Raw genomic sequence first — 15,993 nt, 5'->3', positions numbered from 1 at the left:
AAGAAAATACACATGAAAACATCAAGAGGAGCACTTTGATTTCTTGATGATGGAAAAATCAGTTACCTGCTTTAAATGAAAAAAAAAACCATGCGTGATAATAGAACACCGAGTGTAGGAACACTGTTCATTAAAAGGAAATCACTTTGGCTTCTGACATTGTGAGTACATGTTTTCAATAACTTGAATGTGAAAGTCACGAAACAACTGACTGAAAATCAGGCTCTGTTCGTGTGTCTAATTAAAAATTGTTTATTGGTGGGTATGGTATTATACATTAGAAATGTTGAACACACAACTCAGGTCTTAGAGTACACACAAAAGTCACTACAGTAAGATTTCAAGTTTCAGCATTGTCAGCAAACAGAACAGATTAAAAAAGATGTTAGATTACTTTTTATGTACAAGATATTTATGTTTGCTAAATGGAAATAGTTTACTGAAATGATGCCTCGAAAACTTTTCGAACTTATACCCATTAATATTATATTTTTATATAAGTATGTCTTGATTTTCAAAGGCTACTACACAGTCATATATGTCTAAAAATATGTGAAATTGTTGAAACTGGAATTTTTCATCTACAGTGAACGATGGCACCAAGGATTTTCCCGCTTATGGCTGTGCATCCAGCAACCTGTGTGCAGCTGCTTCAAGCCTGGGTTCTCTACCTTTCATGCAGAGTGTTGGTACCATAAAAAGTGGACCAACCTGTACTTTGCCCACAACAACTGCAGCACCAACCACAACCACAGCTGGCCAACCACAACGATTGCAGCACCAACCACAACAACAGCTGCTCCAACCACAACAACGGTGGCACCAACAACAACAACTGCTGCTCCAACAACGACAACAGCTGCTCCAACCACAACCACAGTAGCAGCAACCACAACAACTGCTGCTCCAACCACAATCACTGTGGCACCAACCACAACAACAGCTGCTCCAACCACAACCACAGCTGCTCCAACAACAACGGTGGCACCAACAACCACAACAGCTGCTCCAAACACGACAACAGCTGCACCAACCACAACCACAGCTGCTCCAACCACAACAATGGTGGCACCAACCACAACAACAGTAGCAGCAACCACAACAACATCTGCTCCAACCACAAGCACTGTGGAAGAAACCATAACCACAGCTGCTCCAACCACAACAACAGCTGCTCCAACCACAACCACAGCTGCTCCAACCACAACAACGGTGGCACCAACAACCACAACTGCTGCTCTAACCACGACAACAGCTGCTCCAACCACGACAACAGTGGCACCAGCAACAACAACTGCTGCTCCAACAACGACAACAGCTGCTCCAACCACAACAACAGCTGCTCCAACCACAACCACAGCTGCTCTAACTACAACCACTGTGGCACCAACCACAACAACAGCTGCTCCAACCACAACCACAGCTGGCCCAACCACAACGATTGCAGCACCAACCACAACAACAACTGCTCCAACCACAACAACGGTGGCACCAACAACAACAACAGCTGCTCCAACCACAACCACTGCAGCACCAACCACAACCACTGTGGTATTAACCACAACCACAGCTGCTCCAACAACAACAACAGCTGCTTCAAGCACAACGATGGCACCAACAACCACAACAGCTGCTCCAACCACGACAACAGCTGCTCCAACCACAACAACAGCTGCACCACCAACAACAACAGCTGCTCCAACCACAACAACAGCTGCTCCAACCACAACCACAGTAGCAGCAAGCACAACAACTGCTGCTCCAACAACAACAACAACTGCTCCGACCACAACAACAGCTGCTCCAACCACAACAACGGTGGCACCAACAACAACAACAGCTGCTCCAACCACAACCACCGCTGCTCCAACCACAACAACGGTGGCACCAACAACAACAACAGCTGCTCCAACCACAACAACGGCTGCTCCAACCACAACAACAGCTGCTCCAACCACAACAACAGCTGCTCCAACTACAACCACTGTGGCACCAACCACAAGAACAGCTGCTCCAACCACAACAACAGGTGCTCCACATGGTGGTGCTCCACATGCCATAAAAATTATAACATTTTAAATATAGACTCAGAAACTGTTAAATGGTTGACAGTTGTTGGAGCAGGCCTCCGTGATTTAAATTATCCTTATTTCATTAACCTTAAATTAACACTAATGTAGTGTTTCATGTCACTTTATTAAAAAAAATATATTCATACAGATGTTAAAGAAATTAACAGCATTTCATTAATCTGTACAACAGCTTAAAAAATAGAAGAGATAAAGACTCTTTAATAATACCAGTATAGTGGGGTATTTAAAAACCTGTAATCTTTCATTTTAACTTCAGTCCTTTCATTGTTTCTCTCCTGATTGCAGCTGGAGCCCTTCAGTGTGAAACCTGCACAGATCAGACGTGTTCAACCACAGTAGCAAAAACATGTTCTTCAGAGACCATGTGTTTTACAGCTACTATTTTAGGTAATCTTTTCTTCATATTATTTCATACAGTTCAGTAAATTTCAAATACCTGTGAAGCTATGTGTGCTTTCCATCAACATTAATAAAATTCATCATTAAAAATATTAAAATTACTTTGCAGCTACCTCATCTGGAACTACGGCAACACAAATCTACAAGGCATGTGCATCTTCCGCCCTGTGTCCAACTACGGGCTCTCAGACATTTTCAGTTGACCTGGGTGTTCAAAGTGCTCTTGCATCTGCCACATGCTGCAACACGGATAACTGCAACTCAGCAACTCTGGCTGGTAAGTAGAAATCAGTTAAGTTAAAGACACATAACCGAACAGACATGACAGAAAGGGATAAGAAACAATATTCTGATATCTGCTGAAATATTCTGTTCTAAAATGAAATTATGTTCTTTTCTGTTTCAGCCCCTACTCCTCAGTCAAGTAACGGCCTACTATGTAACTATTGTTCCACCTCTCAGTGCAACACACCATTGCAATGTCAGGGAGTGGAGGACCAATGCTTTCAATCAATGAGTGAGTCTTCATCATGCATACTTTAACAAAAATCATCTTTAAATTTGGTTTTTGCATAAAATAAATTCAACAAACATTCTTTTTTTTCAATCAGTCAGGAAAACCATTACCAAGCATTTTATCCGTATTTGTAATGAATGTGATTTTGTACTTTAAATCTTTAAAGATGAAGATTTGCTAATCAGTGTAGGAAATTATACATATTTGTCCACAACACATAAATATATTAGTTAAGAAGTATTCCCGAAACTTTAAAAGAAAAGTCAATATTTGTAGCATGGAGGTACTGATTAATGTGTCAGTTATTGTCATGACTAATCATTTGTATAAAACAAGAGCTGAAAACAAAGAGATAAAAGTCCATCACAAAAAGAGCAAAGTAAAGAAAATACACATGAAAACATCAAGAGGAGCACTTTGATTTCTTGATGATGGAAAAATCAGTTACCTGCTTTAAATGAAAAAAAAAAACCATGCGTGATAATAGAACACCGAGTGTAGGAACACTGTTCATTAAAAGGAAATCACTTTGGCTTCTGACATTGTGAGTACATGTTTTCAATAACTTGAATGTGAAAGTCACGAAACAACTGACTGAAAATCAGGCTCTGTTCGTGTGTCTAATTAAAAATTGTTTATTGGTGGGTATGGTATTATACATTAGAAATGTTGAACACACAACTCAGGTCTTAGAGTACACACAAAAGTCACTACAGTAAGATTTCAAGTTTCAGCATTGTCAGCAAACAGAACAGATTAAAAAAGATGTTAGATTACTTTTTATGTACAAGATATTTATGTTTGCTAAATGGAAATAGTTTACTGAAATGATGCCTCGAAAACTTTTCGAACTTATACCCATTAATATTATATTTTTATATAAGTATGTCTTGATTTTCAAAGGCTACTACACAGTCATGTATGTCTAAAAATATGTGAAATTGTTGAAACTGGAATTTTTCATCTACAGTGAACGATGGCACCAAGGATTTTCCCGCTTACGGCTGTGCATCCAGCAACCTGTGTGCAGCTGCTTCAAGCCTGGGTTCTCTACCTTTCATGCAGAGTGTTGGTACCATAAAAAGTGGACCAACCTGTACTTTGCCCACAACAACTGCAGCACCAACCACAACCACAGCTGGCCCAACCACAACGATTGCAGCACCAACCACAACAACAGCTGCTCCAACCACAACAACGGTGGCACCAACAACAACAACTGCTGCTCCAACAACGACAACAGCTGCTCCAACCACAACCACAGTAGCAGCAACCACAACAACTGCTGCTCCAACCACAATCACTGTGGCACCAACCACAACAACAGCTGCTCCAACCACAACCACAGCTGCTCCAACAACAACGGTGGCACCAACAACCACAACAGCTGCTCCAACCACGACAACAGCTGCACCAACCACAACCACAGCTGCTCCAACCACAATAATGGTGGCACCAACCACAACAACAGTAGCAGCAACCACAACAACATCTGCTCCAACCACAAGCACTGTGGAAGAAACCATAACCACAGCTGCTCCAACCACAACAACAGCTGCTCCAACCACAACCACAGCTGCTCCAACCACAACAACGGTGGCACCAACAACCACAACTGCTGCTCTAACCACGACAACAGCTGCTCCAACCACGACAACAGTGGCACCAGCAACAACAACTGCTGCTCCAACAACGACAACAGCTGCTCCAACCACAACAACAGCTGCTCCAACCACAACCACAGCTGCTCTAACTACAACCACTGTGGCACCAACCACAACAACAGCTGCTCCAACCACAACCACAGCTGGCCCAACCACAACGATTGCAGCACCAACCACAACAACAACTGCTCCAACCACAACAACGGTGGCACCAACAACAACAACAGCTGCTTCCAACCACAACCACTGCAGCACCAACCACAACCACTGTGGTATTAACCACAACCACAGCTGCTCCAACAACAACAACAGCTGCTTCAAGCACAACGATGGCACCAACAACCACAACAGCTGCTCCAACCACGACAACAGCTGCTCCAACCACAACAACAGCTGCACCACCAACAACAACAGCTGCTCCAACCACAACAACAGCTGCTCCAACCACAACCACAGTAGCAGCAAGCACAACAACTGCTGCTCCAACAACAACAACAACTGCTCCGACCACAACAACAGCTGCTCCAACCACAACAACGGTGGCACCAACAACAACAACAGCTGCTCCAACCACAACCACCGCTGCTCCAACCACAACAACGGTGGCACCAACAACAACAACAGCTGCTCCAACCACAACAACGGCTGCTCCAACCACAACAACAGCTGCTCCAACCACAACAACAGCTGCTCCAACTACAACCACTGTGGCACCAACCACAAGAACAGCTGCTCCAACCACAACAACAGGTGCTCCACATGGTGGTGCTCCACATGCCATAAAAATTATAACATTTTAAATATAGACTCAGAAACTGTTAAATGGTTGACAGTTGTTGGAGCAGGCCTCCGTGATTTAAATTATCCTTATTTCATTAACCTTAAATTAACACTAATGTAGTGTTTCATGTCACTTTATTAAAAAAAAATATATTCATACAGATGTTAAAGAAATTAACAGCATTTCATTAATCTGTACAACAGCTTAAAAAATAGAAGAGATAAAGACTCTTTAATAATACCAGTATAGTGGGGTATTTAAAAACCTGTAATCTTTCATTTTAACTTCAGTCCTTTCATTGTTTCTCTCCTGATTGCAGCTGGAGCCCTTCAGTGTGAAACCTGCACAGATCAGACGTGTTCAACCACAGTAGCAAAAACATGTTCTTCAGAGACCATGTGTTTTACAGCTACTATTTTAGGTAATCTTTTCTTCATATTATTTCATACAGTTCAGTAAATTTCAAATACCTGTGAAGCTATGTGTGCTTTCCATCAACATTAATAAAATTCATCATTAAAAATATTAAAATTACTTTGCAGCTACCTCATCTGGAACTACGGCAACACAAATCTACAAGGCATGTGCATCTTCCGCCCTGTGTCCAACTACGGGCTCTCAGACATTTTCAGTTGACCTGGGTGTTCAAAGTGCTCTTGCATCTGCCACATGCTGCAACACGGATAACTGCAACTCAGCAACTCTGGCTGGTAAGTAGAAATCAGTTAAGTTAAAGACACATAACCGAACAGACATGACAGAAAGGGATAAGAAACAATATTCTGATATCTGCTGAAATATTCTGTTCTAAAATGAAATTATGTTCTTTTCTGTTTCAGCCCCTACTCCTCAGTCAAGTAACGGCCTACTATGTAACTATTGTTCCACCTCTCAGTGCAACACACCATTGCAATGTCAGGGAGTGGAGGACCAATGCTTTCAATCAATGAGTGAGTCTTCATCATGCATACTTTAACAAAAATCATCTTTAAATTTGGTTTTTGCATAAAATAAATTCAACAAACATTCTTTTTTTTCAATCAGTCAGGAAAACCATTACCAAGCATTTTATCCGTATTTGTAATGAATGTGATTTTGTACTTTAAATCTTTAAAGATGAAGATTTGCTAATCAGTGTAGGAAATTATACATATTTGTCCACAACACATAAATATATTAGTTAAGAAGTATTCCCGAAACTTTAAAAGAAAAGTCAATATTTGTAGCATGGAGGTACTGATTAATGTGTCAGTTATTGTCATGACTAATCATTTGTATAAAACAAGAGCTGAAAACAAAGAGATAAAAGTCCATCACAAAAAGATCAAAGTAAAGAAAATACACATGAAAACATCAAGAGGAGCACTTTGATTTCTTGATGATGGAAAAATCAGTTACCTGCTTTAAATGAAAAAAAAAACCATGCGTGATAATAGAACACCGAGTGTAGGAACACTGTTCATTAAAAGGAAATCACTTTGGCTTCTGACATTGTGAGTACATGTTTTCAATAACTTGAATGTGAAAGTCACGAAACAACTGACTGAAAATCAGGCTCTGTTCGTGTGTCTAATTAAAAATTGTTTATTGGTGGGTATGGTATTATACATTAGAAATGTTGAACACACAACTCAGGTCTTAGAGTACACACAAAAGTCACTACAGTAAGATTTCAAGTTTCAGCATTGTCAGCAAACAGAACAGATTAAAAAAGATGTTAGATTACTTTTTATGTACAAGATATTTATGTTTGCTAAATGGAAATAGTTTACTGAAATGATGCCTCGAAAACTTTTCGAACTTATACCCATTAATATTATATTTTTATATAAGTATGTCTTGATTTTCAAAGGCTACTACACAGTCATGTATGTCTAAAAATATGTGAAATTGTTGAAACTGGAATTTTTCATCTACAGTGAACGATGGCACCAAGGATTTTCCCGCTTACGGCTGTGCATCCAGCAACCTGTGTGCAGCTGCTTCAAGCCTGGGTTCTCTACCTTTCATGCAGAGTGTTGGTACCATAAAAAGTGGACCAACCTGTACTTTGCCCACAACAACTGCAGCACCAACCACAACCACAGCTGGCCCAACCACAACGATTGCAGCACCAACCACAACAACAGCTGCTCCAACCACAACCACAGCTGGCCCAACCACAACGATTGCAGCACCAACCACAACAACAACTGCTCCAACCACAACAACGGTGGCACCAACAACAACAACTGCTGCTCCAACAACGACAACAGCTGCTCCAACCACAACCACAGTAGCAGCAACCACAACAACTGCTGCTCCAACCACAATCACTGTGGCACCAACCACAACAACAGCTGCTCCAACCACAACAACTGCTGCTCCAACAACAACAACAACAGCTGCTCCAACCACAACGACAGCTGCTCCAACCACAACCACTGCAGCACCAACCACATCCACTGCGGCAACAACCACTACAACAACTGCTCCAACCACCACCACAGCTGCTCCAACCACAACCACTGCAGCACCAACCACATCCACTGTGGCAACAACCACTACAACAACTGCTCCAACAACCACCACAGCTGCTCCAACAACAAAAACTGCTGTTCCAACAACGACAACAGCTGCACCAACAACAACAACAACTCTTCCAACCACAACTACAGCTGCCCTAACTACATCCACTGTGGCAACAACCACAACAACAGTGGCATCAACAACAACCACTGTGGGACCAACGACGTCCACCTCCGCTCCAACAACGACAACAGCTGCACCAACAACAACAACAGCTGCTCCAACCACAACCACCGCTGCTCCAACTATAACCACTGCAGCACCAACCACAACCACTGTGGCATTAACCACAACCACAGCTGCTCCAACAACAACAACAGCTGCTCCAACCACAACCACAGCTGCTCCAACAACAACGGTGGCACCAACAACCACAACAGCTGCTCCAACCACGACAACAGCTGCACCAACCACAACCACAGCTGCTCCAACCACAACAATGGTGGCACCAACCACAACAACAGTAGCAGCAACCACAACAACATCTGCTCCAACCACAAGCACTGTGGAAGAAACCATAACCACAGCTGCTCCAACCACAACAACAGCTGCTCCAACCACAACCACAGCTGCTCCAACCACAACAACGGTGGCACCAACAACCACAACTGCTGCTCTAACCACGACAACAGCTGCTCCAACCACGACAACAGTGGCACCAGCAACAACAACTGCTGTTCCAACAACGACAACAGCTGGTCCAACCACAACCACAGCTGCTCCAACCACAGCCACTGCAGCAACAACCACAACAACAGTAGCAGCAACAACAACAACTGCTTCTCCAACAACAACAACAGCTGCTCCGACCACAACAACAGCTGCTCCAACCACAACAATGGTGGCACCAACCACAACAACTCCTGCTCCACCATCGATAACAGGTGCTCCAACAACAGAAGTATCTGCTGTGACCACAGCCACCGCATCTGAAACCACAACAACTGCTGCACCAACAACAAGCCCAGATGCTCCAACAACATCAACAGCCTCACCAACCATAACATCACCTCTAACATCAGCTGTTGCTCAGACCACAATACCTGCTTCAACAGCATCATCAACAACAACAACAGCTACTCCAAATCCAAGCACTGCGTCAAAAACCACAACAACAGCTGCGACAACAACCACTACAATTTCTTCAACAACTAAATCATCCATGACAACAACAAGTAACGCATCTTCTGTCAGAATGAATGTAATCCCTCTTGTACTGGGACTCTTTGTCTTTACCATCTATTATTAAACAGGAAAATCACAGATGGAAACCCCATGAAAACCACTAAAACTGTGAAAGGATTTTTTTTTTTTTATTGTCAATGTTTACTTCTGTTCTTCTTGTTTAGTTGGGATTTAAATTTTTGTAAGAAAAGGAGTCTGGGTAAACCTGAGGATGGATAACTATTTAACCCACAATTACCTTTTTCCAAGTGAGTTATAAAGTGTAATATATATTTAATATTTGTTTTACAAATATATTTATCTTTTATTAAACTTATCATGCAAATGTCTTGAAGAAATGTAATAGTGTGCAATAATATGAACAGAAATATATATCCATATATCCATAACTAGTTATTTGGGGATTTTTTTTATGCATATATATTGTCAGTTTTATATTACAACAGTGATTCAATGACAGCATTGTAAAAGTACAACAACAATTACACCAAAAATGCCAAAAGATAACAACTGTGACTGTGATAAAGTTTTCAACAGACATTATGATGGCTTTTTTGTGTGTTTTGGAACTATCCCATTGATGACAAGTATGGGGAATATAAAAGCTATGACAATATATTTGCTTTGAATAATGTTATGATTATTCTGAATGTCACTTGTTTTCTTGATTTTTCTCAATCATACTGATGGCCACACATGGCCCCAGTTTTATCTTTCATATAATTACATAGTAACTGTATGTTATTTAAGATGAGATACTCTGGTTTCCCCAGAATGTAGACTTTTACTCTCTTCATCTTAATAAAACTATTAATGCATCAATTGTTTTTCTACATGAATTACCGTACCTATAAAATATTGAAAAGTTTCTTCAATGAAATGTTATATTTTATAATACTCATCAGTGTTATTAGAAAATGTAATATTTTGGGGGGCTTTTGTAATTGCCAGTAAATTTTCCTAATGGAAATACAAATTTGGATAATTGAAAAGGAAGAAGGATGTGTTGAAGTATTTTTCTTTTTAAACTAATATAATCTTTGTTTCTAGTAATCAGGTTTCAATAATAACACAGATGAGATGAGAGGTGAAACGTCTTGAAGCAACTTAAAGAAGTCCAGACGCTTTTCTTTGCAAGGTCCTTTGACATCCCAAATAATAATTATGAAATCACCACACTCAGAGGATGTTCATTCTGCTTTTTTATTTCATAAATAATTTTAATGCCTTTCCCTTTTTTAAAAAGTCAAGTACAGAACATGCCATGCAATCATTTGTTAATTAAAGCATTACAGAAACCAAAATGGACACTCCGATGGAGGGAGGAGGTCAGCAGCTGAGGTGGTGTTACTCAGATGGATGGCTGGCTTTGAGTTCTGAATTTGACGTTCTGATTCAACTTCTTTACTCAAGTAAAAGTAAAGAACGTAAGAAAGTAAAAAGTAGCTATTTGAAGGACATTTCCACCAGCCATTTTTGTGCAAAGCTAACTGAACCTCTTGCTATATTAATATAATAATATTAGTACATGGGAACACAAAGTTGTTGTTTTTTTACTGTGCATCCACATCTAAACAGAGATAAGTACAATCAGGAGGTGGGGAAACCCTAAGATTAGTTGTAATGAAAGAATAACAAGTCTAGAATTTCTGACCTGTGCTACTGCTGCTCTGATTTAGTGCTCTTTGTGGATTTATTTATACAACTCAATTCAACCAAATCTAACCCAATATTCCACAAACTGTTTTGTTTTGCTTTGGCTGATTACCATCTCCTACACTGACTTTATAGGGGAAAGTTTTTATTATCTTTATGCTAGTTGGTATAAAGTTGGTATGATGGTGGAATTCAATGAATGATTCTAAGTACCATCAGTTTAAATTCAAATTTATCTCTGCTCCACTTGATGTAACCTAACTCTGACCATGAGCACCTTACCTTTAAATCTAACCTCTCTTCTTCCTGTCTTGCCCTATCTTTCCTACAACTTTCTCCATCTGTGAGTGAAGTTATCTTTTGTTCTTTTCTCTCCATTCTCCCTACAGCAGCTGTACCTTTAGCTACAGTAGTAGACACACTCTGTAACTTACTGCACACAAACAGTTTGTGTTTTGCTCTGAAAACCTGTTAAATGGAATTCCTTCACATAGAGTTTCAAACTCTGCGAGAGTCTATGGAGTACCGTTTGCAGCAGGTGAAAACACTTGCTGACAAAAACTCAAGACCTACAGTTAGTGACATTACTCACAAAGGGAATGACCCAACTCTCACAAGAAAATTTTAAAACCTCAGAGAAACTGTTATCGAGCTCCAGGCCTGCAGCATGGATAGGCATCCCAGAGAAGGCAGAAGAGGACTCGGAAACAATGGTGAGACAGTTTATTCAGGGTCACCTGAAACTCTTAGAGGACACGATAAAGACCACCAACTTTTATCATACCCATTGTCTGGGAGGGACCAGGGCAGGGCACAATTGTGCCCAAATCTGGACATTTTAAACAGAAAGAGCTGGTAAAGAGCTGCGGTCTGGAATTGAACATGATTTGTTGATGTACAGAATACAATTTGAGGTATTTGGTGATTAGACCCAGTTGGCCCATCACAGCAGAACGGAATCCCAGCAGGGATAGGGATTAGGGCAGGAACCCCCAGAGACTAGACATTGGTGATGGAGATGAAGATCGAGGCTTGAATGGAGCCTGAGTAATGAGAGGCAGAGATGGGGAGGAGGTAGGTTGTTCGAAGGCATCTGCAAAGACGAATGACAGATGTGCAGTGAGATTTAAAGTACATGGAGTGAAGGCTAACTGGCCTGAAGAAGGTAAAAAAAAAACCCAACTGTCACGGTCGGACGGTCCTTCCGGACGACTCTGCTTGTGTGTATGTTTTCTGTGTGTGTGTTTGCTTCTCCCTCCCCGGTCCTTGGGCTGTTTACGGAAGTGCGCGCCGTGGGAGAGGCGTGTCCTGGCGACTGTCGTCATTGGGAGTCCCCCTTCGCTGTTGCCGGCCACCTGCAGCTGATTACCTGACCAGCCGTTGGTAATCATTCCTCCCGGCTAGAAAGAGGTATTTTACCTGGACTCGCGGCGACAGTCGACGTGGGATTATTACTCCGAACTGGTATCGTCCGTGCGAGCAACGTGAGTTTTTGATTCGGCGAGCGTGTGGCTAACAGTGGATTTTCCTTCTTCCTCCAGGAGGGGCGAGCGGAGAAGCGAGTTGGGGAGCACACACACCAAGGGAGTTACAACACGGAACGCACTGGGAGCAAGGGACGAGCACAATTGGAAAATTGCACTTTTGAGTGAATTGTTGGACTTGCCTGTCTGTTTCACTGTAAATAAACGCACTGTGTTTCTGTGAAAAAGAACCGCGCTTGGGTCCGTCTTTTCCGTGACAGAATAATCCCACCACCATGGACCCAGCGGATTCTGCTTCACGCCAGCTGTCTTTCCAAGCGGAGGTTTTGGAGTGACACGAGGAAATGCTGAAGCACGTTTCAAAGGAACAAACCGTGCTTCTGCAAGCCATAACAGAGCTTAAAGGTATGTTGATTTCCTCACCTCATACGGCTCCAACGCAGCCCGCCCTTCGCTGGAAGCCGCGGCAGCCTGTCCGCTTCCTCCTTCACCTCCACCGCGGCAGCGAGAGTACTCACTCCCCGCGCGTGAAAAATTTGATGGCGAGTATGGGAAGAGCCGGGGTTTTTTGACGCAATGCTCTCTTGTGTTTAGACAGCAACCTTGTGCCTTTGCCTCTGATTCTGCTAAAATCGCTTATTTGGTGCAACTTATGACTGGGCGGGCGCTTCAATGGGCTCAGGCGGTTTTAAGTACCCAGCCCTCTGTGTCATATGACGTTTTTCTCAGCAAGTTTCGCTGTGTATTTGATAAAGGCGCTAGCTCGGACGCCGCAGGTCATCGCATGTTTTCTTTGAAGCAAGGTAGGAGGAGCGTTGCTGACTTTTCCGTGGAATTCTGGATCCTGGCGGAGGAGTCGGGCTGGGAGGAGAAAGCACTGTGTGGAGCCTTCCTCAACAGCCTTAACGAGAACATAAAGCGTGAGTTAGCAACCAAGGAACTGCCTAAAGCTTTGTCTGCTCTAATCAATATGTGTATTAACTTAGACGACCACATGCGGGAGTTCGGCAAAAGAGCCGGGGATGGTCGGCGGCCTGCTGGGAGCACGGGTACATCTAGGGACCTTCCTACTCTGATGTGGAGAAGTGAGGAGGAGCAACACGGGGATGAAGAGCAACCCATGCAGCTCGGCGGAGCCAAGCTTTCCTCCTCTAGACTGGGGCGCAAACCACGGACCGGTGAGTGCTTTCTTTGTGGAAAAAGAGGACATTTTGTTGACTCCTGCCCAGACCGAGTAAAAGAGTCGGCCCGTCAGTAATTGTGGGGATACTGGCGGGCGCCACAACTAAAGCGTTCCCTCACCTCAGCTGCCCTGCCAAAATAATGTCTCACTCCCTCACTCACTCCTGCTGCGCACTCATTGACTCTGGTTCTGAACAAAATTTCCTAGACGAAGAGTTAGCCAAAATCTTAGACCTGTCCCTACTTCCCCTTACAGAGGTCCTGAAGGTCTCAGCCTTAAATGGCGGCCATCTAGCCTCCGTCACACATCGCACTCAGGAGGTTACACTCATTATTTCGGGAAATCACTCTGAGAAAATCAGTTTATTGGTATTCAAAGCCCCCCACACACCACTGGTACTGGGATTTCCTTGGCTCCAATGTCACAACCCCCAAATCGAGTGGGCCAAAGGGTGTGTAACTGGCTGGAGCACGCGGTGTCATGAACAATGTTTACTTGCCGCTGTCCCGGACAATCCCAGGACCGCCTCTGCGAAAAGCTCCTCACCCCTCGACCTGTCCTTGGTGCCCTCCGAATACCATGACCTCGGCCAGGTATTCAGTAAAAGTAAGCCGTTGTCTTTGCCTCCACATCGGCCTTACGACTGTGGAATCGACCTACTCCCAGGCGCTCCCCTGCCAACAAGTCGGCTCTACAGTCTGTCTAAACCGGAACGCGAGACCATGGAACGCTACATAACGGAGTCTCTGACCACAGGTATTATTCGCCCATCTACTTCACCTTTAGCAGCAGGATTCTTTTTTGTGGAAAAGAAAGATAAGAGCCTGCGTCCCTGCATTGACTTTCGAGGGCTGAACAAGATCACAGTTAAGAATAAATATCCACTCCCCCTGCTGGCCTCAGCATTCGAACTACTACAGGGGGTGGTCGTGTTCACCAAACTGGATCTTCGGAACGCCTATCACCTGGTTCGCATCCGCAAGGGTGACGAGTGGAAGACGGCTTTCAACACCCACCTGGGGCACTTCGAATACTTAGTGATGCCTTTCGGTCTTACTAACGCCCCTGCAGTCTTCCAGGCCCTGATTAATGATGTGCTCAGGGACTTTATTAACCATTTTGTCTTCGTGTATCTGGATGACATTCTGATTTTTTCCAGGTCACAGACTGAGCACATCAACCATGTACATCTGGTTCTACGGCGCCTATTGGAGAATCGCCTTTTTGTGAAAGCGGAAAAATGTGAGTTCCATGTGCAAACTATTTCTTTTCTGGGTTTTATTGTGGAACAGGGGCGTTTGCGAGCTGACCCGGCCAAAGTCAAAGCCGTAGTGGAATGGCCTGTTCCCAAGACCCGCAAGGAGATGCAGAGGTTCCTGGGCTTCGCCAATTTCTACCGCCGCTTTATCAGGGATTTCAGCAAGGTAGCCCTTCCTCTAACCAACCTAACTTCTCCTAAGTTGTCTTTCCAGTGGTCCTCCGCAGCCCAGTAGGCGTTTGATCGGCTCAAGCACCTGTTTTCCTCAACTCCGGTCCTCGTCCAGGCGGACCTCGGCCGGCCTTTCATCGTGGAGGTGGACGCGTCCGATTCAGGTGTGGGAGCGGTTCTCTCCCAACGGATCGACGGCAAGCTACATCCCTGTGCGTTCTTCTCCCGCAGGTTGTCTCAGGCCGAGAGAAATTACGATGTGGGCGACCGGGAGTTGCTCGCCATCAAGTTGGCCCTCAAGGAATGGCGACATTGGCTGGAGGGCACTGAGCAGCCTTTCGTGGTGTGGACGGACCATAAGAATCTGGCATATCTCCAGGCAGCCAAGCGCCTCAATGCCCGACAAGCCAGGTGGGCCTTATTTTTTACTCGTTTTCACTTCTCCATTACTTACAGGCCCGGTTCTAGGAATACTAAGCCCGATGCGTTGTCGCGCCAGTTCGCACCGGAGACCGACGAGGACGAGAAGGACAAACCCATCCTGCCCCCCACCTGCATTGTGGGCGCCTTTACATGGGAGATTGAAAAGGTGGTCAGGGACGCCCAGCAACGTGAGCCCGACCCCGGCACGGGCCCGAAGGGGAAACTGTATGTTCTGGCCACGGCGCGTAGTCAGGTCATTCACTGGGCACATACCGCCAAGTTTTCGTGCCACCCAGGTAAAAATCGCACTGTCTCCTTTCTACAACGTTTGTTTTGGTGGCCCTCTCTTATTCTCGATGTCCAGAACTATGTTGCGGCATGCCCGGTGTGCGCACGGAACAAAACCTCCAACTTACCTGCTTCTGGCCTCCTGCGACCGTTACCCACTCCAAAACGCCCGTGGTCGCACATTGCCCTGGACTTCATCACCGGCTTGCCTCCCTCTTCAGGTAACACCTCCATTCTAACCATTGTTGACCGTTTTTCCAAAGCCACCCACTTCATTGCTCTGCCCAAGCTCCCTTCTGCCCTGAAGACGGCCCAGTTACTGA

The 15,993-nt window shown here is 44.0% G+C and overlaps 2 protein-coding genes across 3 annotated transcripts; both read left to right on the top strand.

Annotated features, from left to right (window-relative positions):
- The first annotated feature begins 593 nt into the window (after positions 1-593).
- On the top strand, positions 594-3,958 carry LOC146520357 (uncharacterized). Its single transcript, XM_085157607.1, has 3 exons — positions 594-639; positions 703-2,769; positions 2,899-3,958. Exons 1-2 carry the CDS (start codon positions 594-596, stop codon positions 2,178-2,180), a joined length of 1,524 nt encoding a protein of 507 aa, XP_085013733.1. The 3' UTR covers positions 2,181-2,769; positions 2,899-3,958.
- A 1,686-nt stretch (positions 3,959-5,644) lies between these two features.
- On the top strand, positions 5,645-10,276 carry LOC146520356 (uncharacterized). Of its 2 annotated transcripts, XM_085157197.1 has the most exons (3): positions 5,645-6,164; positions 6,294-6,404; positions 7,374-9,067. In XM_085157197.1, the coding sequence occupies exons 2-3, from the start codon at positions 6,367-6,369 to the stop codon at positions 8,953-8,955; spliced, it is 1,620 nt and encodes a 539-aa protein (XP_085013323.1). In that variant the 5' UTR covers positions 5,645-6,164; positions 6,294-6,366; the 3' UTR covers positions 8,956-9,067. The 2 variants fall into 2 exon arrangements, with proteins under 2 accessions (XP_085013323.1, XP_085013322.1); XM_085157196.1 differs by lacking the exon at positions 5,645-6,164 and having other exon boundaries at positions 6,299-6,404; positions 7,374-10,276.
- Positions 10,277-15,993: the final 5,717 nt, after the last annotated feature.

This window comes from Neolamprologus multifasciatus, chromosome 4, assembly GCF_963576455.1.
Source record: "Neolamprologus multifasciatus chromosome 4, fNeoMul1.2, whole genome shotgun sequence".
NCBI lineage: Eukaryota > Metazoa > Chordata > Actinopteri > Cichliformes > Cichlidae > Neolamprologus > Neolamprologus multifasciatus.
Note: the sequence above shows the minus strand (reverse complement) of the source record. Positions and strands in the feature narration are given on the sequence as shown.